Source organism: Seriola lalandi, unplaced genomic scaffold (genome assembly GCF_002814215.2).
Source record: "Seriola lalandi dorsalis isolate HSWRI2012SDOR001 ecotype SW California unplaced genomic scaffold, Sedor1 jcf7180002054927, whole genome shotgun sequence".
NCBI lineage: Eukaryota > Metazoa > Chordata > Actinopteri > Carangiformes > Carangidae > Seriola > Seriola lalandi.
The window spans coordinates 349,695-375,250 of record NW_019525479.1 but is presented as its reverse complement, the minus strand read 5'-3'; the positions used below and the strand labels follow the sequence as shown (position 1 = coordinate 375,250).

Sequence of the window (25,556 nt, the reverse complement as noted above, 5' to 3'; positions counted from 1 at the left end):
TATAGTAAGGTATAAAAATATGAAAAAATTTCTTAATAATGTATGGTATCAAGCTGTCATAGTATAGTAAGGTCTAAAAATGTCAAAAAACATCATAATTTAATAAGGCCTAAAAATGTCAAAAAACGTCATAGTATAGTATGGCATAAAAATGAAAAAATGTCATAGTATAATAAAGTATAAAAATGTCAAAAAACGTCTTAATAATGTATGGTATTAAGCTGTCATAGTATAGTAAGGTTTAAAAATGTCAAAAAACATCATAGTTTAGTGAGGTCTAAAAATGTCAAAAAACGTCATAGTATAGCATGGCATAACAATGAAAAAAATGTCATAGTATAGTAAGGTATAAAAATATGAAAAAATGTCTTAGTAATGTATGGTATCAAGCTGTCCTAGTATAGTAGGGCCTAAAAATATTTTGAAAAACTCATAATTTAATAAGGTCTAAAAATGTCAAAAAACATCATAATTTAATAAGGCCTAAAAATGTCAAAAAACGTCATAGTATAGTATGGCATAAAAATGAAAAAATGTCTTAGTAATGTATGGTATCAAGCTGTCATAGTATAGTAAGGTCTAAAAATGTCAAAAAACATCATAGTTTAGTAAGGCCTAAAAATGTCAAAAAATGTCATAGTATAGCATGGCATAAAAATGAAAAAAATGTCATAGTATAGTAAGGTATAAAAATATGAAAAAACGTCTTAATAATGTATGGCATCAAGCTGTCATGGTAAGGTTTAAAAATGTCAAAAAACATCATAGTTTGGTAAGGCCTAAAAATGTCAAAAAACGTCATAGTATAGCATGGCATAAAAATGAAAAAATGTCATAGTATAATAAAGTATAAAAATATGAAAAAATGTCTTAGTAATGTATGGTATCAAGCTGTCCTAGTATAGTAGGGCCTAAAAATGTCAAAAAAAATCATAATTTAATAAGGCCTAAAAATGTCAAAAAACGTCATAGTATAGCATGGCATAAAAATGAAAAAATGTCATAGTATAATAAAGTATAAAAATATGAAAAAATGTCTTAGTAATGTATGGTATCAAGCTGTCATAGTATAGTAAGGTTTAAAAATGTCAAAAAACATCATAGTTTAGTAAGGCCTAAAAATGTCAAAAAACGTCATAGTATAGCATGGCATAAAAATGAAAAAAATGTCATAGTATAGTAAGGTATAAAAATATGAAAAAATGTCTTAGTAATGTATGGTATCAAGCTGTCCTAGTATAGTAAGGTCTAAAAATGTCAAAAAACATCATAATTTAATAAGGCCTAAAAATGTCAAAAAACGTCATAGTATAGTATGGCATAAAAATGAAAAAATGTCATAGTATAGTAAGGTATAAAAATATGAAAAAATTTCTTAATAATGTATGGTATCAAGCTGTCATAGTATAGTAAGGTCTAAAAATGTCAAAAAACATCATAATTTAATAAGGCCTAAAAATGTCAAAAAACGTCATAGTATAGTATGGCATAAAAATGAAAAAATGTCATAGTATAATAAAGTATAAAATATGAATAAATGTCTTAGTAATGTATGGTATCAAGCTGTCATAGTTTAGTAAGGTTTAAAAATGTCAAAAAACATCATAGTTTAGCATGGCATAGAAATGAAAAAATGTCACAGTATAATAAAGTATAAAATATGAAAAAATGTCTTAGTAATGTATGGTATCAAGCTGTCCTAGTATAGTAGGGCCTAAAAATGTAAAAAAACATCATAGTTTAGTAAGGCCTAAAAATGTCAAAAAACGTCATAGTATAGTATGGCATAAAAATGAAAAAATGTCATAGTATAATAAAGTATAAAAATATGAAAAAATGTCTTAGTAATGTATGGTATGAAGCTGTCCTAGTAAAGTAAGGTTTAAAAATGTCAAAAAACATCATAGTTTGGTAAGGCCTAAAAATGTCAAAAAACGTCATAGTATAGCATGGCATAAAAATGAAAAAATGTCATAGTATAGTAAGGTATAAAAATATGAAAAAATGTCTTAGTAATGTATGGTATCAAGCTGTCATAGTATAGTAAGGTCTAAAAATGTCAAAAAACATCATAATTTAATAAGGCCTAAAAATGTCAAAAAACGTCATAGTATAGTATGGCATAAAAATGAAAAAATGTCATAGTATAATAAAGTATAAAAATATGAAAAAATGTCTTAGTAATGTATGGTATCAAGCTGTCCTAGTATAGTAAGGTTTAAAAATGTCAAAAAACATCATAGTTTAGTAAGGCCTAAAAATGTCAAAAAACGTCATAGTATAGTAAGGTATAAAAATGAAAAAAATGTCATAGTATAGTAAGGTATAAAAATATGAAAAAATGTCTTAGTAATGTATGGTATCAAGCTGTCCTAGTATAGTAGGGCCTAAAAATGTAAAAAAAATCATAATTTAATAAGGCCTAAAAATGTCAAAAAACGTCATAGTATAGTATGGCATAAAAATGAAAAAATGTCATAGTATAATAAAGTATAAAATATGAATAAATGTCTTAGTAATGTATGGTATCAAGCTGTCATAGTTTAGTAAGGCCTAAAAATGTCAAAAAACGTCATAGTTTAGCAAGGCCTAAAAATGTCAAAAAACGTCATAGTATAGTAAGGTATAAAAATGTCAAAAAACATCATAATTTAATAAGGCCTAAAAATGTCAAAAAACGTCATAGTATAGCATGGCATAGAAATGAAAAAATGTCATAGTATAATAAAGTATAAAAATATGAAAAAATGTCTTAGTAATATATGTTATCAAGCTGTCATAGTATAGTAAGGTCTAAAAATGTCAGAAAACATAGTTTAGTAAGGCCTAAAAATGTCAATAAACGTCATAGTATAGCATGGCATAAAAATGAAAAAAATGTCATAGTATAGTATAAAAATATGAAAAAATGTCTTAGTAATGTATGGTATTAAGCTGTCATAGTATGATGAGGTGTAAAAATGTCAAAAAACATCATAGTTTAGTAAGACCTAAAAATGTCAAAAAACGTCATAGTATGGCATAGAAATGAAAAAATGTCATAGTATAGTAAGGTATAAAAATATGAAAAAATGGCTTAGTAATGTATGGTATCAAGCTGTCCTAGTATAGTAGGGCCTAAAAATGTCAAAAAAAATCATAATTTAATAAGGCCTAAAAATGTCAAAAAACACCATAGTATAGTATGGCATAAAAATGAAAAAATGTCTTAGTATAATAAAGTATAAAAATATGAAAAAATGTCTTAATAATGTATGGTATCAAGCTGTCATAGTATAGTAAGGTATAAAAATGTCAAAAAAACATAGTTTAGTAAGGCCTAAAAATGTCAAAACGTCATAGTGTAGCATGGCATAAAAATGAAAAAATGTCATAGTATTGTAAGGCATAAAAGTGTCATAAAACGTCATAGTATATTATGGCATAAAGTGTCAACAAAGGTCATAGTATAGTAAGATATAAAAATCTCAAAAAAACACCATAGTTTGGTAAGGCCTAAAAATGTCAAAAAACATCATCGTACAGTAAGGCACAAAAAAGTCATTGTACAGTAAAGTCTAAAAATGTTATAATATTTTAAGGTATAGAAATGTCATACCATCGGAAGGAATAAGATGTCATAGTATAGTAATGCACCGGATGAATCCTTCACCATGATAACAGGACATGGCAACCAGGAAAACCTACCTCGATTCCGCGTCGTTAGGGTTCCATCCAGTTCCATCCAGTTCTCCAGCTACAGCGCAACTCACAGTAGGCCGGTCTTAACTTTGTGCTCATGACTGGGTTGATGTCGTAACATAGCCATATTTAATAATCAAATCTCATTTGTAGACATAGCTGTATAGTCATAGTGTACAGCCATAACATTTTTGTGTTCTTTTGAAGTAAAGACTGGAGATCCATTGAATCGAGAAGTCACAGTTTCTGAGATTAATGAAATGAATCAATGAAATAATTAAATGTTGTCTTCCCTGAGGACTGATGTTCCCTTATCAATAAGAACGAATTCTTAAGTGTGGTATTTATACTACAACATACAGGCTTGTAGATAACAAGCCTGCAAAACCACTGATATGGGCTGTTTAAAAAACAGACGAAAGGATTACCAAGAGGCTTTTCTTTTTCTTTCTGATCAGCTGGCAGCTCCTCTCACTCAGTGTCTGGTAGCAATGCTGCTCCATGCAAATTAGAATTAAAAACTTTTCTTTTAAAAGTGCACTTGGAAATTATTCCTTGTCATTTGCAGCTTTAAGGGCTTTTCCACCTACTGCTAAATGATCTGGTACTGTCAAGATGTTCTTTGCCCTCCTACCTGCCTCTTTGTAAGCACATAACTAAGACAATAGCTGTTATGATTTAAAAAAAAAAACAAAAAACATCACAGACACATTTCAAAACAATACTTAAAATACTTTATTCTTTGCACAACTGGTGTTTGGTACCTGATGGCACACAGCCAAAACACAAAACTCAATCTTGTGATTTTGTGATTATGGCTCAAGTTTCCTGAACTTGGCTTTGTCTTCTTTAAATTTCATGCATAAAAGACCAAAGTTGCATTGTTCTTAAATTGCATTGCATGGCATTGCAACATTGTTGTACAATTTTGTGGTGCAGACATCCCACTCCCCACCCCCTCAGAGTCCTCTGGATATGGCTGATTCACTGTGCAGGTCTTCTTTTTTCTTTTTTTCTTTTTTTTTTGCCTTCTTGTTCATTTTTGTAGTTTTTACTGTCCATATTTTGTAGTTTAGTGTGTGTACAGAGTCTGTAGTGTAAACATTAGCACTCTAGTTGTAACTGGCCTTTACTGTGGGCCTGCAGAAGAGCTTTAATAACTTAAGGCCTGCACACATGGCACCATGGCCCACTGGCTTCTCAAGCACTGGCAACCACAGTTAAATGTATCACAGGAGGATAAAAACAATTTCCATACTATTCTACAGACACTGGTATCCAGATATATTGGATATGTAAAATGTTGCCAAAACCTTCTCAAATCCCTGTAACAGAAGGTGGGCTGAGCAAAATACTTAATGCTTGTGGTTAATAACAGGACGAACAGTGAATAGCCACGCTAGGGGCCCCATGAAGCCAGGAGACAGAACTGGTGGATGGATGAAAAATACAGAAAAAAGTAGTGGGACAAAAGTTTGTCCTGAGGGGGGTGCTACAGTAATTTTTCACATAAATCAGAACAGGGATTGGGGTTAGGGTTAAGATTCTCCACATTAGTTACTGTATTTGCTCAGTGTTAACATGCAAGACGGGCTATGTATTTTTACTTTTTCCGTGTTGTACATTGCTAAGCTGCTAACCTTAGCATGTGTGCTAGTTAGCGTGCTTGTTGGCATTAAAGCAACAGTTTGTTTTCATTTCGGGAAACATTCTTGTCCACTCTCTTACCAGGAGTTATTGATATCACTCTCATGTCTGTACGTGAAATAAAGAGAGACTCCAGTCAGAAGCGCACAGCTGCCGGTCACCAAGAAATAGTCAAAGTACTTAATTACCTGTGAAATTGTTGTATTTATATTTCTGTTTGATTATATGTTAAGCAAATTCGATAAAACAATTAATTGGCTTTACAGGTGACAGAACCAGGCTAGCTCCTTCCTCTTTGCTAGGCTAATAGGATCCTGGCTCTGGTTCCCTAGTTAACGTAGAGACATAAGGGTGGTATCAAGTAGGGCTGCACGATATTCAAATCATATTGCAATTATCTTTGCAGATATTGTGATTAGGATTTCAGTTGGAATGGCTATTTTTACATGATGTGTTTTTTGTTGGTTCTTGTACCAAACAAACGTCTGGAGAACACGTTTTGTAAGCTGGGGAGCTTTGTAAACTCTCTGTAGCGTCACAACGCTTATGGTGCTAACAGTGCACAACAACTTGACACATTTTACCTTAATTAAAGAAATTCAAGCTCCTGTGATTTGGTTATTGCATCCGTCCATATTGCGATATTGATTATATTTTGATTAATTGTGCAGCCCTAGTATCAAACTTCTCATCTAACTTTCAGCAAGAGCTTGAAAAAGCATATAACTGAAAATATTCTTTTAAAGGAAGTTATTGGTGGCTGCATTCATTCCTCCTGTCCATACCGGCTGTGAAGTTGTACCTTTCCTTTGACCTCAGTCCAGTTAAAGCTGAAGGTCATAATAAGACACTGCACCTCAAAAACTAAAATGGGCAAGAGGAAACTCTGATGTTGGTGCTAGATGCAAAAGTAACAGGATCCCAAAAGTTGTTAGATTCACCCTTTGGGGATCATGAAGCTCTGTACCAAACATCATGGCAATCCATCCAATCAATCACAAGATCTTTCTCTAAATGTTTGACCTACAGACCGACTGACATCAGCATCCCCAGCATCAGGCCCCTAGCATGGCTGAAAACATTTCATTATTGCACATAACCTCAATTTTAGCTCTGGCTTTGCAAAATCAAGACAGGTGATTAGATAAGCCCTGACCTGTGATTTCAGAACATTACAAAGTGTGCATACATAGACATGGCACATACATAAGTAACAAAATATTATTTATAAAACACAGAGGGGTATAAAATTAAAAACAGTTGGTGCTGTGAATGTGCTGAGGGTTTTAGTGTTAAGGAGTGTATTTACACACCTTTCTCAGGCTGTTTTCAGTCATTCTCGTCTTTTAGCCTAAAAAGAACTGAGTACTCCTCATTTTCCTGCTCAGTTCTCTTTCTTATTTGATTTGGCGATCATCTTCTCCATCACCTCTCGATCTTGTGTATTTCCATTTCAGATGCTCTTTGTCCCTCTGTCCTTTCACACCTTGGTGTTTTTAAAGTACATGTACCCTCTTGTGGAAGTGTATTGCACAGGGGAGGAGAATATTCCTGGATATTTCTCTTTCCCCTTTCCGTCCTCCTTCATTTTTGTAGTCCCATCCGTCCGTCAAAGACCAGTTGCAGAGGATCTGATCTTGCACCATTCATAACCTCTAAGTGTCTCCCTCTTTCTATACCTCTATGGTCTTGAAATATATCCTGGCATAGATTGAATCCAACTGGCTGTGCAGGGCGTGGAAGGACGGTCTCTTGGAGGGCTCAGCCGCCCAGCAGTCCATCATGATACGGTAAATGTTCTGAGGACAGCGGGTTGGACAGGGCAGCCGAAACCCTGATGACAGCAGATCCAACACCTCCTTGTTGCTTTTTCCTAAAGAAGATTTAAAAAAAAAAAAAAAAAAAAAAAAAAAAAAAAAAAAAAAAGCATCAGCATTGGAGGAGTCTAGTCATTTTTTTACCTTTTCTTTTACATGCAGAAAATAAATGGTGTTCAGAGTATTCCACTGTGCAGAGAACCGTAACCACAACTATGATAAGATCAAGACCGGCTGCAAGAGCTCACCTTTGACAGGTAAAGTAAACATTACTCTTGCAACACATAGAGTCCAGAAAGTTCATGTTATGATCAGTCATGGATTTAAGAAGTACTTAAATGATAAGGCTGGAATTACCCAATACTTTTCCTATAGTCAAGAAATCCAATGAAAAGATTAAAAATGGGTCATAAATAAATAAATAAATAAATATATATATATATATAGTTTTTATTTTCATTAAAAAAGCAATTTCCTAAAACAGCTGGTCTGTATTTTTTTTTAGTTTTTTTTTTTAGCAAACATGTATTTGTTGGGGACTATTCTCAGTGGTGGATTAATCCACATTTGATACTCTAGTGAGTATTTCTGGCAGCAGGGATTGAATCAAAATAAACTAAGGCGTCTGTGTTCATACTAGGATGTCACCCAGCGCAACAGTGTGGCTCACTGCTGTACTTTAATAGTTTTTGAACAACAATGGAGCACAATGGCTCAGATGACGAAGATATATCATGCTTTGGATAAACACACAATATTTGTTAGTCAGAGACATTCACTGATGGGCCTCTCATGGGAGAAAAAGTAGAATATCACCAGCTTCCCCCTTTAAAATCTCCTCCTTCTGTGTTAAATTGAGCTGCAACACATCTTGTGCAAGTCTTGAATTTCATCTTGGTCACTACCAAACAAATTCAACAATACACTCTGGCACAGGCTCAATTATATTTTTTCAATTCACAGTGTATCCATATTAAGCAAAATAAAAAGATAAAATAAGATAAAAGAGAGGATGAAGAGATAAGAAGCAAGCATTTACATGTCCCAACATTTAAAAAGAAAATATCATAAGCTTGCCCATTTGGATATACACAAGTGCAATTTCCATTCACATCATTTCACTAACAGAATAATACTGCAGCAGTACACAAACATCCATCATGCTGCAGCGAGAGTTGTGTAGAGTAGTCGTTAATAAACAGATTAACACACTTGAGTCAATTTTCTACAAAAAACATCAGTTTATATAGTTGTATAGATACTGTTATAGTATAGCAGTAGTTTCTATATATGTAAGATATAACAGTTAACTCTGTACCTTCATAAGGCATTTTGCCACGTGACATCATCTCATACAGCAGCACGCCAAACGACCAAACATCTGATTTCACAGAGAACCTCTGGTAGATCGCCGCCTCAGGTGCCGTCCACCGCACTGGGATCTTTGTGTTTCGACTAGCTGTATAAACACTGTCCTGAGGAACGAGAATGTATAGGGTTAAAAAGATATATAAGCACACTAGACCTTTAACTGAGGACTTTATAGCCTTTTGTGTTTCTTCAATTTAAGACTACATTTCCCATGAACCCCCATCAGAAAGCTTTTCTTCTTATTTACACCCTAGATTTACTTTAAGCTGAAGCCCATAACTTTCCACATCCTTCAAATTAGGTCACTGAAACTACAGGAAAGATGTGATGTTGTCGTCGATATGGCTAATGTGTTAGCAAACAGTGGTATTCACACATTCAGCAGACACACAGCAGTGTTTCATTAGGAGACCAATACCTTTATTCTTTCACCTGTGTTTTTGATATCCACCAGCTCCTGAGGGAAATATTTGGATTTTTAGCTGCTTATGCTCCACTATGTTCACCAGCTTCTCTCTGTGTCTGTCTGCTGTTTGCTGCTGAGCAGGAAGTGACCAGTGGATTTATCATTATTATTATTATTATTTTTTTTTAATGAAAATAGCTGCCTTCTGTGTCTGTAAATGACAATGAGCAGCAAGTGTAATTAAATGTTTTTTTAATGTGTGCAACAGCTCTGAACAGATTTAAAGATCCCATATTGTCTAAAGGTAGATGTCCATGTGTTGTTTGATTATAAAGCAGGTCTAGATTCTATTTTGATAAGTGGAAGTGTCAAATCGCTCAGTGCACAGAGAAATGCTCACAGCCTGTATTCAGAAACTGAGCCTTAAAACGAGCCGTCAGGACTTCTGTAACTTTGTGATGTGACAACAAAGCAGTCACCACCCTCAGCCATGCCCCAAGCCCCGCCCACCTCGACCCACCATCCAACCTTGCAGGATTTGGTTTCTCTGAGTGTTTACCTGAAATCTGTTTTCTGAGTGATTGAATGAAAATATAGCAGTGAGCCAATCAGAAGAGAGGCTCAGAGCCTCCTCTTCTCTGATTGGCTCACTGACCTGTTTTTACTAGAGCTTCAGAGAGAAGCCTGAGAGAGGAGATGTAAAACTACACTGAGATGGTTTTTGGTTTTTAAAACCACAAATAAATCTTGTTATGGATCAACACTTGAAATAAAACAGGAAAAAAGGGAAAATATCAGACTTTTAACACCATCAGCTAGATGCATGCAAATATGTTAAGTCTTAATGTCCAAAACTAGCATCCAGATGATCATACTATACTTGAAGAAAAAAAAAAAAAAAAGTTACACAACAGCCAGAGGAAAACTAGATAACTTGTGTATTTCGTGCAAAATAAAAACTGTGTTTACCAGATAAAATTCAGCAGGGACAGTTTGATTTATTTACAGTAAATACTGTTGTCTCACAAGTACTGAGTTAATGATGTATTCATGTTTAAATGGAACACAGAACATTTAAGCTGTCTCTTTCCAAACTATTGTAGTACTCATGAATTTCCCCTAGGCAATAAATAAAGTATCTATCTATCAATCTGAAGTCTTTAGAAGCTCTGAATGAATAAAATATTTAATCTGTTTTATGATGAGCGCTGCAGCTGTTACTTTTACACATTACACAGAACTGACAGAGGGAGGGAAGAGTGGTATATTAACTATATATGAGTTTACATAGGAACAACAAAGCACACTATACATATTTAAAAAGAAGACAGATAAACAACTAGCGTTATTCTAAAATAAGAAAATGGTTCTTGACAGATGAAACAACAAATATAACCTCTCCCTCTCTCTCTATCTCTCACACACAGGCACACACCCCTCCCTCTTTACCTTAATAATACGAGCCAGTCCAAAGTCGGCCACCTTGCAGACCAGATCGTCTCCCACCAGGATGTTCCTGGCAGCCAGGTCTCTGTGGACGATGTTCCTGTCCTCCAGGTAGGCCATGCCCTCCGCAATCTGACTGCCCATGTAGATCAGGTGAGCTGATGTCAGCACCTGGCCTTCAGCAGCTGAGAACACACAGCATCGGTTATGTGAGGTCATGTTTTATAAATGAGCAGGTGTGTGTTAGTGAGATTTGAAGTTTTAATAAACCAAGTTTTGATACAGATACCCAACCAACGAAATTAGAAACAGGCCTTTCTACAAATGTTTTTTTACTTCACAAAATAAGTCAAATATAAAACTAAATCCACCATTTTTTGAGTTAGTAAATTGTATCCCAGTCTATAGCGTTGATTGAAACAGAGGAGATCAAGTCATTCTGCAGTGTAAACCAAAATAATCTTTGACAAATCAGTGATGTTACTACAAGACAATATCACACTTTTTGATAACGCAAAGCAGCCATTCAACATATTTTTCGAAATACATTAGATTAAACCAGGTAATATGTCATCAGAGAATCAATAAATAAGATTGAGAGTCTGACAAAGTATTTGATCCAAGTCAAAGAGTTTTTATTGCTCTGGAATATTTTTTTGGTTCAGTGCTCAGAAAATATGAAGGATTTGATAAACAGCCCGGTGAGCAGGTAGACAACAATCAAGTGAATTATGTATCACTTTCCTTGTACTTTTGCATTATTTTGTTTTTTCTTACATTACATGAAACTGGAAAACACAGGGAGTGTATCCCTTTTAAATAACTAACTGCATGTTCAGTGCTACAGTACAGACACAAAACACCCTCAAGTTTCATCCTTAAGGTTTCCTTAAAATGTTCACTGAGGGGTTTAAGTTTTTCTCCTTATCTTAGTCTTATACTTAAGGAATCAAATCAGTTTTTGTCTTTTGTGCAATGGTTTTACTGAAGGAAAAAAAGTAAAGGTACCTCCGACCATCTTAATTGCAACATGGCTGAGTTTATGACGATAAATGAAGAAAATGAACGCAACCCAAGAAGGGTGTTCCACAAGGACCAGGACCAGCAGGAGACACCCTTAACGATGAGGGATGGAGTTTACATTACAGGTTTGATCGGCAGTCAGTTTGTCCGACCATTTAGAGTTGGAGTTAGAAATAGCAACACTCCCTCAGCAAAGGAGAAATAAAACCTTGTCGTACTTAAGTAGAAAACTTAAGGTGTTTTGTGCAACCGTTCCCAGAGTGTTTTATTAGTTTGAATGAGCGTCAAATTTCTCTCTGGTTCTAACAGAGGTCACGTTTCAGGAGTGAATGACTCTCATGAAGCTGAATGTTTACTGCAGTGCTGATAAACACATGGATGTCAAGGCAAAGCATTTGATTACATTGTTCTTCTCCTACTGGCAATAATCAGCTGTAGCGCTGAAGTGGTTGCTAAGGATATGATTTGCAAGTGAAAGCGTGCGACAACAATAGAAACAGTTCTGCTATTTCCATTGTTACTGTCACACAGGAGGCTGATAGTGACTGCAGGTCCTTTTTCTGCAGAGGTGAGGAGGAAATATGATTGACCAAAAAAACATTTATATTTCCCTCTACATGTGAAGGCTTTCAGTGAAGTACAGTAGTGAAGGTATTAGTGAAGCTAATTGTGTGCAGAAGGCAGATAAGTACAGTAACGACGTGCGCGCGCACACACACACACACACACACAGCAGGAGGAATAAAGACCATCTGCTGCTATGAGAAATATCCGAGTCAAACCCCTCACACTTGCTCACTAAGACTCCTTGTGATTAGAGCCTTTTGTGAAACATCAGAACAATATTTCTCTGCCAGAACGCAGATTATAATTCCATTTGCTTTGGATTTGAGGCGAAGAGATTTAACGTCACTTGACCTAAATACTGTTTCAGAGGCCTTTCCAAAAAAACGTCTGAGGTTTCGAATGAAATTCTGCCGAGAACCTGAGAGAAGCTAAATTAATCCTCTGTTCTAAAGCTCTTACAGCGTCATCTTTTAGACAGTATCTGTGGGATGTTTAGAAACAGGAAGTTGATAAGGACCTGATTTATCAGCAGATGACATTTTAACTTTTGTGACTCTGGCTCAGGTATGTGTGTGACCCAAACATGTTTATTTGTGTGGGTGTGTGTGGTGTGTGTGTGTGTGTGGTGTGTGTGTGTGTGTGTGTGTGTGTGTGGTGTGTCGCTCACAGGCGAGGTAGGACTTGAGGCTTCCTTTGCTCATGAGTTCAGTCACGATGTAGACCGGCTCTCCTCTGGAGCACATGGCCAACAGCTGGATCAGTTTCGGGTGATGGAGGCTCTTCAGCGCCTGAACCTCCTTCACAAACTCGTCCTGCTTTGTGTCCTCTGGAGGAGGAGGAGAAACAGAAACCTTGGTGAACATATCCTTTATCTGATTACCTTGGTTGTCTATCTGTTCACTGCAATAAAAAAGGGGACTGTCTTAGTGAGATTAAAGGTGATCTCACCGGTTCTGTTTATGTTCTGTTCCTCATCATAAAACGTAATTTTTCAAAGTCAATTTTGTTAATATTTTAAACCTGCATGTTTATATCGGTGTTTTATACCATTTATATTTACTTGCTAGCATAAAACTGTCAGCAGCAATGTGCTCAGTCTCGCTGACCTCATGTCACACACATGCACGAGCCAAGATTTAACCAAAACATTGCTCTGCAGTTTTACTAGTGTTAGAAAACTCTAAAAACTTTTTCAAGCAGCTTTTCTTCAAACTTTTAATCCTCTCCACCTCCCCTTCTCTGTCCATTCAAAATTTATAACCACATCCCTCCCTCCATTTGATACTGAAATACTTCAGCGTCATCACTACTCTCCGCTCCTCTCATCATGTTTTTGTCCATCCCTCCATCTGTTTTATTTTTAGTTTCAGGCTCTGAGCCCGAATGAAAAACGTCCGCATACCAGCTAGGACACTTTATATCATGTGTCGCATTGGGCTAATTCTCCTGTCTACCTTACAAGTGTCGGGCAGAAAAACAAATAATTGCTGCCATGGTAACTTTACTAAGCTGTAAAATCCTGACTCATAGAAATACAAACTGCTGCTAAGTGCATCACAATCTGATAAACATTAAACCGGAGTTGCTGGTTCAAATTTTATCTTCTCAGCAGCAGCTGGAGGAACACACTCACGTCAGTGCAGCCCATTGTGTTTCTTCTGCAGGGCTGTTGTTGCTCTGCACACAGACTTAAAACCCTTTCTGGTTCCTCACCTCTGACCTCAGCCAACATCACACAGCCAGCGACTCCACAAAGAAGTCACAGGGTCCTTAAGTACAATTTCTTTTGTTTGTATGACTTTTGTGTTAGACGTCATGAATAAACACAATGTGTTCTGGTGAGAAACACTGAATGTAAACATAACTTTGTTTAGAAGAAAACTCCTCATTTAATCTTTAGATAATCCGTATTTCACATCATTGATTGACTTGACAGTTTCTCCCTGCACTCGTACCTTGTTTCAGCATCTTTATGGCTACCCTCTTGTTCTCTGTGGTCCACAGAGCTTCCCACACCTCTCCGAAGTGTCCCTCTCCCAGCTTCTTGTGGAGCTTGAACTCCTCTCGAGGTCTCTCCCACGGCTCCATGTCGAACAGTTCCCGCTGCACAGAGACGACAGGGTGAGTCCAGACAGCTGTCACATTCATCACAACACTTCAAAACAAGTGGGACAGATGATGCTGCAGAGATGCACACTGTGACAAAGCCAACACAATTGTGTTGACACTGAAGGTCTGTGCAGCTGAAATATTGTTTGATGTATCAGTTGTACAAAAAGTCCTGACACAGCACAATACAAGGTGCTGAGTCAGAAATAGGCTGGACTGTGTGAAAATGTGAGAGTTGCTTAGTTGCAGAATTTACTTGATTCCTGTCTGACATCGGAGCGACTGCAGGGCAGAGCCAGGATGTTCACTGGAAACTAGGCTTTTTCAAAATTTCCTATCAGACTGACGGAGCTGAAAATTGGCTTTTAATGACAGCAACATGCTTCTTTGATTGTGGATTAAAAATGAGTATTAAATAACATATTCTGGACACTTTCCCTCAACACTGATTGTTGTTTTCTGACTTTATTTACTGTGTCTTTCTTGAATGCAGGTTGTGTGATTCAGGAAATCAAGATGACAGAAGATGCAGCTAGAAACCTTGTTTATTTCTTCCTGATGCAAAGTAAGTAAATTTTTCTATTCAGATAAATTTAATCTACTTTAACAACAGACAGAAAAAACCTGAACCATGATGATGAAATGAAAAAATAAATGTTTTACGTTTTTATTTATTTGTGACTTTGTCTTATTCTCTTTTTTCAGGTTTGATGCACATGCAGATTGTCTTTGTGGTGATGTAATGACAGATGAAGAGGATGGTGTCAGGTGGGTGAAAGATGAATGAGTGAATGAATGAATGCAAACTAATTCATATTTTTTTTTTATGACAAATTTATTGTCTTTAACAATCAGATGCTACAAAATATTTTGTTCTATTGATCAAGTGCTTTGGTAAACATGACATGAAATGAACAGATCAATGAAACGATTGGTTAAATAAGATCATAAGACATGATTAATAAATTAACAATCGGACATCACTCATATAGAAATAAAATGCTACAGATCAAGTTCATCTATATGGATTAAAAAAAGTGACACACATCTTGTTGGTCAACTGTGTGTTGCCTCAGCATCGTTGCTTAAACACATTCAAACAGATCAATGAGGTTTAGTGTCTCTTTGCTGCTGAAGCTGCGACAACACAGAACAACACAACAGTGTGTGTGTAAAAAAAACTGCAACCACATCGTCCAAAAACAAAGTGAAATAAAAAAGGAAATTCAAACTGAAACAAAAGACATTGAGTCTCAGGCTCCTGCTGCACCTCAGTCCATCACTGTGAATAATTACGTCTTTAAATACTTTCAGTTTGTAGCAGGTTTTCCCATCAAATTATGGCAGCATGGAGATTAGGCAGATTGTTTTCGTAATCCCACTTAATTAAAACGTGCTTTAACACAGTCCACTGATCAGTTTATTGGGTGTTTAAACACACAGGATAAATCTGCTTTTAGCAACACAAGGCTGACAGATGAATCAGACTTCAGACCACAAACCACGCCACATCACTTTTTATTGACCATTTCGCTTCGCTGCGTAAATGCCGGGAACAAGATGTTGAGCCAAGTCGATAAAAAGTGATTGAAAGTGCAGTTAGTGGCTCATTTCAGTGGCAGAACATTTAACTGGTAGAAACATTTAAAGATGTCTAAATGCCTGAACCTCTGATTTCCTAAAAGCAGATTTATTCTTGTGTGTGAGGCCGTAAATGATCCAGTGAAGCTGCAACAAAGAACGAGGAGAGAAAACATTTAAATAAATTATGGATTTACAAAAAAACTGAACTTGTACAATAGATCCTGCACAGTGTGATTTTACAATCCTAAATATAATATTCAGGAATAAGATTAACACAACAACAGTGAGCTGAGATGATGTTTGGAGATTTAAAGATGGAACTAGAGACAATAACAAGTAAACTGTGTAAAATGTTCACCTCTCCTGAGCTGCAGCACAGTCATGAAATGCAAATGGCACAGATAAAAATCAATATTTGGATATAATTAATAAATTATTTATGGTAATAGCTGTTTTATTAATATCTATAAAAGTTTATGAAATAGTTGAACTTAAAAAAAGTTAAATGATTGATACAAAATGTAAGTGTTTGTATATTTTCCTTGTTCTCATTCACAGCTACAGCTAGCTTCTCGTGTGTGTACTGTATTGTTTTCATGCTAACATGAAAGAATATGTGCAGAAGCACGTTGCTTCATATTTATATCATGTTTTCCATCATTAGAGGTTTGACTGGTGATCTTTTAATTACATCGTCTTGTTGCTCCCTCTTCTCCTGCAGTCGATTAATGGCACCTGACTGGAAAATGAACTGTTTAATTAACTGTTTATCTCGATGAAGCGGCTCCTAATATTTGCATAATGGTGGATTCATTCATTTGCAATTTCTGTTTTCTCAAAAGTTGGTCAAATCTTTGCTACATTTGGATGAAACCTGGCTTTAACCTTATAGATATGGATGATAATATTGTTAGTGCTGTATGTCAACATTAGCCAGAAATCATTAGACCTTGTTCACGGTTCCTGCAGGTGCAGCTTCACCAGTGCAGGATGCTTCATGGATACAAAGTCATGCATCTGAAATGCATCCAAGCTTGTTAAGGTTTGTGACACTGTCTGAATATAATGGACTCACTTGGAAAAAAGCTATGAAAGAAAAGCATGCAATAAAGTCTGATAAATTTCAGGTCTCCTGCAGAGGCAATATTGAGGTCACAGAATAGGCCTGCGGTTTAACACCTGATTATGAGATAGAGGTTATAATTACAAGAGCCTCTGCACATGTGCTGAGTCTGTGTTTTGTATTTGCTTGTGTGCATATGATATGTTTGTGTGTTTCAGCCTCAGTGTGTCCGTGGCCTCAGACTCACAGCCTCTGCTGGAAGGGAAGAGAGAAGAGGAGGAGTCACTGACTGTGGCCTCTGATAGATAAGCTTTTGTCTTCTCAAACATTTTTATTCTTGCGGGAGAAGCTGAAACTCGATGCTCGTGTCTCATATCTCTAAATGTTACAAAATATCCATTTATCCTTAAACATCACTCTGTATATGTAATACATGGTGGTTTGTCATTTCGCAGTGAAAAGTCTCCAGATAGTGAGAAACCTCGGTGAGCTCTGCTCTGTCGTCTCCCGCCGGGCTCCAACTGATGAGCCATGAATAAAGAATCCAGCCCGCTAGGGCTTTAATTTAAGCTGCAGTGCAGAGATAACGCATGTAATTACAGCACGGATACGCAATTTTATTCTAAAAGTGCTCCAAATATTTTATTCTCCGTTTAATTACACTCCAAATACTGTATATATATTTGCCTCTCGGTATTATTTATGCATAAAGAGCATGAGACGACGCTCATTAAATTCCTGCAGCAACAACAGAAAGGAGTTCAGGAGCTTTGTTTGAGACAAAAGCCGCTCAGATGAACAGATACTGGGATTCTGCACATTAAGACTGGAGCTTCTGTTGCCTGAATATTGACTTGAATTATCAGCATCAGTGGGAACTGTTAGCCTGAAGCTACTGAGTCATTATTGACTGCTGGTTTTTTTATTGTAAAATACAGCAATGCTAATTTCTGCTGTTGAATTTCTGCAAGCTAAAGAGCAGAGTGATAGAAGGCAGTACATTAATACAGCAAGTTGCCGAGGTGAACCACTTATCATTGCATGTCAACATCAGCCGGACAAGGAGAGGCTTCGTACAGGTTGCTGGACTGGTGAATCACTATTGGTGAGTCAAATTCAAATGCCCAAAACGCTCATGTTCTGATGTTACATTAACAGAATCTGTAACCACAGTACGATGTATCTGAGGTTGGCAACAGAGTCCAGTTAAGTGAGTTAAAGCACAGGTGAGTTTTTACCCAGGAAACCAAACCTTAAGCTGACAGTGTAGCTCATCCGACTTTGAAAAACTCTCACTAAAACGTCCACCCTGTTTATTTAGCTTGTGTTTGTTCACAATTTGGCAGCGTTAAACATCTGCTGAAGAGCTTATAGCTACTTCCTGTTTGAAGTGTGCTCACGGTGCATTTATGGATGTTTATTTTTGCTGCTGTAACATGTAATTCCTCTACCTGGAATCAATAAAGTTATCATCTTACCTTATAAATGTTTAACACCTGTTTTGTAAATGTTAGTCGTGTGTGTGTGTGTGTGTGTACTTGTGACAGAAAACTGTCAGATTTTACATTCAGAATCTAATCAAAACTCACAAGTGCATCACAACCACATATTTACATACATGAACATGCTGCGTGAGTGGATGATTGTGTGTCATGTGTAACTGTACTTTTATCTTTGTGAGGACCCGTTACATATAGATGATCAGTTTAAAGCAGCTATAAAATCAATGCTTATATAATAAGTGGATCAAGTGATGAAACGTGTCTCTGGTAGTGAATTATCAGCTGAGTCTGCAGCTTTACAGAGAGTTTCAGCTCACTGTTTATCAGTCCTCACTGTTCTGGTTCCCTCTCTCTGTTCTCATAGCGTCGTGTTCAGAGAAACATCTGTAAAAAGGCACCGTCCACTACAGCCACAAACACAGTCAGAGAGCAGCCGGTGAACATACCGGACATGTAGCAGTATTAATATGGAGTCGTGGTTCTGGCCAACTGAAAAATCTGAGTCCAATATTCACTCTCTTTTACCAACTGCTGAGGGAAACGTCTGGCGCTTTATTATTACCCAAAGGCACATTTTTTGATTCTGCACTGTGTCCATCATCTGCCCTCTAACTGTGTGTCTGTGCTGTTTGCTGCTGAGCAGGAAGTGGACAGAGAGTTTATCAGGTACCCGTGTGAACGATAACAAGCTTGATGAAAGCGCTGAGAGGGAACCAAAACAATAATGCTCTGTAGTTTCATCACTTTGAGTAATACGGAAGGAGTCACTCGGTCATTTGATCCATTGTTAAATCAAATACTGCATAATGCAGATTTAAAGTTAGTGAGGAAAAGCATCGTGTCCATTCAGGTCCTCACAAGAATAGAAGTAAAAACATTGTGTTTTTGTGTCTCTGTCCTACCTGCTGGGCGCAGGGCTCCTCCAGCAGCACCCCCAGGCTGCGGGGGGTTTTCTGGTAGTAGGAGATGAGCTCTCCCAGCGTGGCGAAGGAGATCTTATCTGAGACGAAGTACGCACCGATGGTGGAGCGCTGGATCCTGAAGTGGTACACTTTCCCCTCACTGCGGGCTGCAGGAGGGAGAGGAGAGTCACTGTCATCAAATGTTGTATGTTTCAAAATGCACAGAGTCAATAAACAATGTCTTTCCATTCATGACTGCTCACACTATATCACACATGTAGATGTTTCAAAAGCATTTCAGTGATTATATGTCAGTGTAGTTCTGACCTGTTTCTTACTGAAACATAAAACCACCTAGACATCTGATGAAGATCATAACATCTGCTGCACACTACGCTTCAATGCAAACACACAAAATATCATCAAAGCTTTCGTACACAACCAGGCTCAGCGGGAAGGGCGGTACGTTCCTGATCTTACCCTCTTGTTTGTTAGTGTCTCTTTGGATATTTGTATGTTCACTTTAAGAGAAAAAGGGGGAACTGCCAGTCTAATGTAAGAACTGTTTCCGGCAACACATACAGACAGAAACATGTTCATCATAAAGACCAGTCAGCATTAAGGCAAGATGAACTATATATTATAAACAACTGAATGCAATGGAAAAGTAGGTTTTACAGGTTATTTGATCTGTATTTTCTCAGTTACAACACAGGGATTTTCAACTTCACCAATAAGACTATCCTGTTGCCACTGACTCTATTTTAAGCTTTATTTAAAGCCACCATGTGAATGTAAAAAACAGTCAGAGCAGAAAAACAGGCACACAAGACACGTCCTACAAACCTGACCTGAGATAAACTCACCGAGTTAAACGTAAGGGTCACCAGTTTTCACTTATACATACAAGCTTATACTATGATTCAAATAATTTGAAAGAAGCGGCAACTGCATGAAGTCTTGTCTTTGCCTCATGGGAAACTGAGGCTAAACACAAGTTAGATACTGTCTGCAACATACAAATAAACGTGTGAAACAGTAGATAAAAACCATAAACGCTATAATTACTCTGCATGAACGTGAACATGTGAATGTCAGAGACAGTAAATCAGAGGGAAATGTGTGTAATTGTGCCATAAACCAGAGTAACTGAAGGTGTGCTCTGCTCTGCCTTCACACTCAGGCCCATACGCACACAGAGTACTGATGATGCATATTTCAGGTGGAATAGCAGTGAAAATTAAACGTCCAACTGCAGCATTTTCCCCCTGGGACCCAAAGGACCTTGAAGAAGAGGGGGTGGGGAGGAGGGAGAATAGAGAGGTAGAGGAAGGATCAGTCAATGAAAGGATGTAGAGGAAAAGATGCAGACGTAGAAGAGGGCAACGCCAGAGGACAAAAAGACAAGAAAAAGGACAAAGCAACGAGGACCAGAGAGAGGGCTGGAGGTGTAATAACAGTCACAAATCACACACATCTCCTGACACCATGCGGGTCCATTAGAAAACTGGCTGTGGGCTGATTCCCTTTAAAAGTGTTGGCTTTAAAATGTAGGTTACTGCTAGAGAAGATGAGCCACTGCTCTCTCCTGAAACACTCCACAAAACCTGAGCAAACATGAGAAAACAAACATGTCCCAAACATGTAGCGCAATAATACAGTTTACTAAAGGAATATTTCAACACTTTGGGAACATTCGTATTTGCTTTCTTTTTGAAAGTTAGAGGAGACGATTGGACTCAATATCATGTCAGTGTCTGTAATTAGCTTAGCTTAGCATAAAGACTTAAATCAAGAGGAAACAGCTCGCCTGCTCAAAAGTGAAAAAATATTACTACCATACCTCATCTCTTCCACACACACACACACACACACACACACACACACACACACACACACACACACACACAGTATATATATTAACACAAGGTTGAATTAACTACTTATTGACAAACAAATGTTCCTTCATCCACGTTGTCTGTAGTTACAAACTACAAAGAAACAAAACAAGAAGGAAATAAAAAGTGTGAATCCTGGTCTGAAGGAAGGTTTGATGAAGAGGACAGGATGAAGGGGAACCAGGTATGAAGGCAGGAAGGGGCTGGGTAAGGTCAGAGGTCACTGCTGAGAATGGAGACGTCAGTGTGTGAGTGGTGGTGCTGCTTACCGGAGATTGTGTACTCATCGCTGTGACTCTCACTGATGCGAACCAGGAAGGAGCCATCTTTGTTTTGGGAAGCCAGAAGCAGCTTTTCAGCTTTCACTCGGTTTATGTTGCCATAGTACCACCTGATCAGAGAGGAGAGGGACACACAGAGAGGATGAGGAGAGAGAGAGAGAGAAGAATGTGTTACATGTGCAAGCATACATTCAGAAGCACACGCACACACACGCACGCGCACACGCACACGCGCACACGCACGCGCGCACACACACGCACACGCACACACACACACACACACACACACACACACACACACACACTTTTACCAACTGGTCCGGTCAGTAAGAGCAACAGGTTTTAACAACCTACATTTACGACTGTTTTAAACTGACTGTGAACATGTCATGAGCCATTTCCCAGGGAATCCAGTGCTGAAGACAGAAGAGAATATTCCAGGGGACATTAAGTCAGTGAAGACGTCTCTCACAGTTACAGTGTTTTTGTTTTTGTTTTTGAGTCCTGCCTGTTTGCTCACATATCAGAACCAGACCTTTATTTACTTTGTATTATCAGCGAAGGGCGGAGCCGCTCTCCATGACGCACAGGTTTCGCTGAAACCGACAGGCAGCAATGACTCAAAGAAGCAGGAGAGAGGACAGAGTGAAAGGCTTTAGACACCAGAACTACTGTCGTGATATATTTCAGATAACAATAAGAATATAAAACTACTGTGAGGGAGGTTTAATGGTAAATTTTTTTTTTTTTTTTTATTTATTTCAGACAAATAAGCCTGGGTGTAATTCACCTAATTTGCTCCTTCCTGTAGATTCCAAAACCCAGCACATTTATTTTATACTCCCTTTTGTTTAAAAAGACTATAGAAATAATAAAGTTTTAAAAACTTATCTGAAATTTAACAATAAAGACACAGTAGCTACAGGAAGTATCAGACCCCTTCACTTTTTTACATTTTATTGTTATTGTTTGTTGTCATTTCAAATGGATTAAATTGCCATTCCCTTGAAAACCCTGTGGCCCCAGGGCTACGTTAAATAACTCATGTTGAAAATTCATCTAAAATCAAAACCTAAAATCTCAATTTTAAATCAGTTGCATAGTTTTGCAAATTTAATGAAGACATTATTATCTAATAAAAATCCAAAACATGTTTTCACTTTGTAATCACAGATTACTGAGTGTAGATTGATGCACAGAAAAAGGCTAATTTATCCATTAATAATTAAAAATACAACACAATAAAATAGGCCTGAACAATTAATCAAAAATATTAATGAAATCTCAATATGGTTTAGTGCAATATCCAAATCATATTAGTTTCAAATTTTTTTTGATAAAGATAAAATGTGTCACAACAAACTATAAATGCCGTGGTGCGATAGAGACGCCCCGGCCTATAAATCATTTTCTCCAGATGTAAGGGAACAGGCTTGTTTGGTGCAAGATCCAACACAAATCACATCATCATCATTTTTATATTATTTTCAGGGAAAATTAAATGGAAATGACCATTTCAACTGAATTCAGACTCGTATGATAATCGCAATATGATTTTTTTTTTGCCTGTCGTTCAGCCCTACAATAAAAAGTGCAGGGGTCTGAATGGTTTGTGAAGCAGCTGTAAATATTGCTGCCTTCAGGGACGTCAGAGTGATGGTGCAGGCGATAATGCAGAGTGAGGTCAGTGTAAACTCACCACTGAGACCAGCAGCAGGGTTTTTTTTTAATTTTTTTATTATAAATGACTAAGTTAGTGTCTCTAATGTACGTTCCTCATTGTGACGCGTTATAAAGCTTCAACACTCTTATGAAGAGTCAGTGATGCTGCTGTTGTTCTCGTGCTGTGTTCCTCAGTCTCAGTGGTGTGTTTGAGGACAGTCGGACGTGTGGACTCAGTGTCGGGTCAGCAACATGAAAACAGAAAGTGAGGTCAACCTTGGAGAGAGAGCTCGGCTGAAACATGATGACTCCCTGCAGGCTGGATGAATAATGGAGGACCTGCAGCTGCAGAGCGGTGACCACATGCAGCCTCTCAGCTACATTTAGCTCCAGCCTGGGTTCAGCAGCAGCAGCAGAGGCTGCTCCTTTCACCTCCAAACATTTGTGTTCAACTCTGCTTTGAACACCAGGAGTTCAGTTTTTAGGTTTTGAGATTAGAATCAGAGCTGAGACGATCAATCGATTAGTCGATCAGCAGACAATTACTGTGCCACTAATTTCATAAGTAATTGAAGTCATTTTATAATCAAAGGGTGATGTGAATATTTTTGCTTTTCTTTGTCCTCTATGATGATAAATTGAATATCTGTGGGTTTCAGACTGTTGGTCAGACAAAACAAGGAACCTGCATGTGTCAACATGTGCTTTAGGAAACTGTGGTGGACGTTTCTTATCTTATTGACCACAATTATCAATTACCAATAAGAAATATTCTAAGTTGACATTCAAACTGTTTGTCCTGTCTGACAACAGTTAAATATGATGGAGAACAAAGAAAACCCAAAAACATTTACGTGAGAGAAGCTGGAACCAGCAGATTTTTGCTTTCTCAGTTATCAATAGGCTGCCTGTTCATTTTCTGTCAGTGGAGTTAATAGATTAAATTAACTCGGTACTTATCAGAGAAAATGAACCGTAAACTGTCAGAAATCTATTAAGTCAAAATGAGTCACTTCAGGTCAGAATACATCATTTATCTCATGAGGTTTCTGCTAAACTTTTACACTTCAAATGGTATTTTCAATAATCTGAACTAATGTGTGAGCTGTCTGCAGATTATTTTCCCTATTGATCAATTAATCATGGATAAACTGTCAGATTGACATTTTCAAATGTTTTGTTTTGTCTCAGTAAAGATTCACTTTACAAAGAGAGACTGAAAATCACCACATGAGAGAAGCTGGAGCCTGCAAATGTTTTGTATTTCTCTTTTGATTATTTATTTAGTTAATTAAATCGATTAATCGTCTCATCTTTGTATTCAGTGTTCAGTGGTGGCTTCACCAGTTCAGTGAAATTTTGATCATCATCACTTTTAAGTCTTTCACAGCCCAGAGGTCAAAGCTCCTTCAGCTGTCAGCTCTCATCTCCACATGTCGCAGCTTTGGAGGAAACTTCTCCAAGTCTCACAAATAAAAGGATTTATCACCATGTCTTGATTTTACTGTCAGTCTTTAAATATAGAGGGTTACTTTTGATTCAACTGATGTTTGTGACTCACCAAACAGCAGATTAAAGTCTAGATCCCACATCAGCACCAGAGGATCAGGTGACACCAGGACACCGGGAGCAGCTGTGGGACTAAACGGTCTGAATAAAAGCGGAGGAATGTTGATGTTTTTGAACACTCACTTGTGTTTGGCGAACTCGTCCTGCAGCAGAGCCACGTAGTTCGCCGGGATCAGTCCGGACTCCAAAGACCCGGTCAGCTTCTTGGCCAGCACGTACTCCCCCCGCTTCTCGATCACCGACAGCTTGTCCCCCTCCTTCACCGTCAGCTCGTCGTCGCTGCGGGCCACGAAGTCGAAGAGCGCCGCGTACAGCTGCACCGGCCGCTTCTTGGGCGACGGGACGCGGATTTCGCCGGACACGGTGCGGATCTCCGCCGCATGCGCCGCCGGGTTGGCGATTACATGGTTGTGGTTGGGGACGTTTGGGTAGCGGAAGTCGGGCCATATCCAGTTCCACAGCCGGCTTAAACACGGCATACATGAACGGCAGCAACTCTCCATCCCGGGACATGAAGGAGCCCGGTGGGTTTATTCCAGGCTTTATTATGACACCGATCAACGAGACGCGCTTCAGGCTTTATCAGTCCGCTGAAAACGGCCTTTTCCAGCCGACAGTCACCAGCCGCTCAGTCCTCCGGTTCCCCTCTCTTCCTCTGGCTAGAAACATTCTGCACCACCAGCAATAGTTGGGTAGATTAGCCGGAGGAACCGGTTTTTTCTGTTGAGATCACTGATCTTAGCTCCGCGCCTGCAGTGCGCACGGCGGCTGCGGGAATGCGGAAACGGGAATGGAGGCCATCCAAGTCGGATCGGTTCCCTGCAAGGACTCGGCGGCGCGACCCAAGATGAACCGAGAATGTGAGAGCATGGCTCCCGAGGGATATGTTAATCCACTGTAATCACTGGAGAAAATGCTGCAGCCGCTGATGCTCAGGTGTAAATATCCGCCGAGGGGAAAGGTGAGAGTGAGGCGGCAGCGCGGTGCGTAAGAAAGTTTGGGTTTGGCGCTCGGCACACCCCCCTGCC

At 38.0% G+C, this 25,556-nt stretch overlaps 1 protein-coding gene and 1 long non-coding RNA gene across 2 annotated transcripts; one reads left to right on the top strand and one right to left on the bottom strand.

Annotated features, from left to right (window-relative positions):
* Positions 1-4,392: 4,392 nt before the first annotated feature.
* Positions 4,393-25,556, bottom strand: srms (src-related kinase lacking C-terminal regulatory tyrosine and N-terminal myristylation sites). Its single transcript, XM_023393051.2, has 8 exons — positions 24,652-25,556; positions 21,286-21,407; positions 19,119-19,285; positions 13,914-14,061; positions 12,626-12,784; positions 10,372-10,553; positions 8,464-8,620; positions 4,393-7,201 (listed from the first exon to the last, which is right to left on the bottom strand). The coding sequence occupies exons 1-8, from the start codon at positions 25,029-25,031 to the stop codon at positions 7,002-7,004; spliced, it is 1,515 nt and encodes a 504-aa protein (XP_023248819.1). The 5' UTR covers positions 25,032-25,556; the 3' UTR covers positions 4,393-7,001.
* LOC147817628 (uncharacterized) lies at positions 16,415-18,200 on the top strand. Its single transcript, XR_015436194.1, has 2 exons — positions 16,415-16,693; positions 16,933-18,200. It is a non-coding gene; the product is annotated as an uncharacterized LOC147817628 (long non-coding RNA).

Excerpts from the sequence above, each read along its gene's own strand:
- srms (XM_023393051.2), bottom strand. The coding sequence starts at position 25,031 with ATGGAGAGTTGCTGCCGTTCATGTATGCCGTGTTTAAGCCGGCTGTGG. Across the intron at positions 19,286-21,285 it reads CGATGAGTACACAATCTCCG|CCCGCAGTGAGGGGAAAGTG; the intron begins GTAAGCAGCACC and ends TCCCTCCTGCAG. Across the intron at positions 14,062-19,118 it reads AGGAGCCCTGCGCCCAGCAG|CGGGAACTGTTCGACATGGA; the intron begins GTAGGACAGAGA and ends GTCTCTGTGCAG.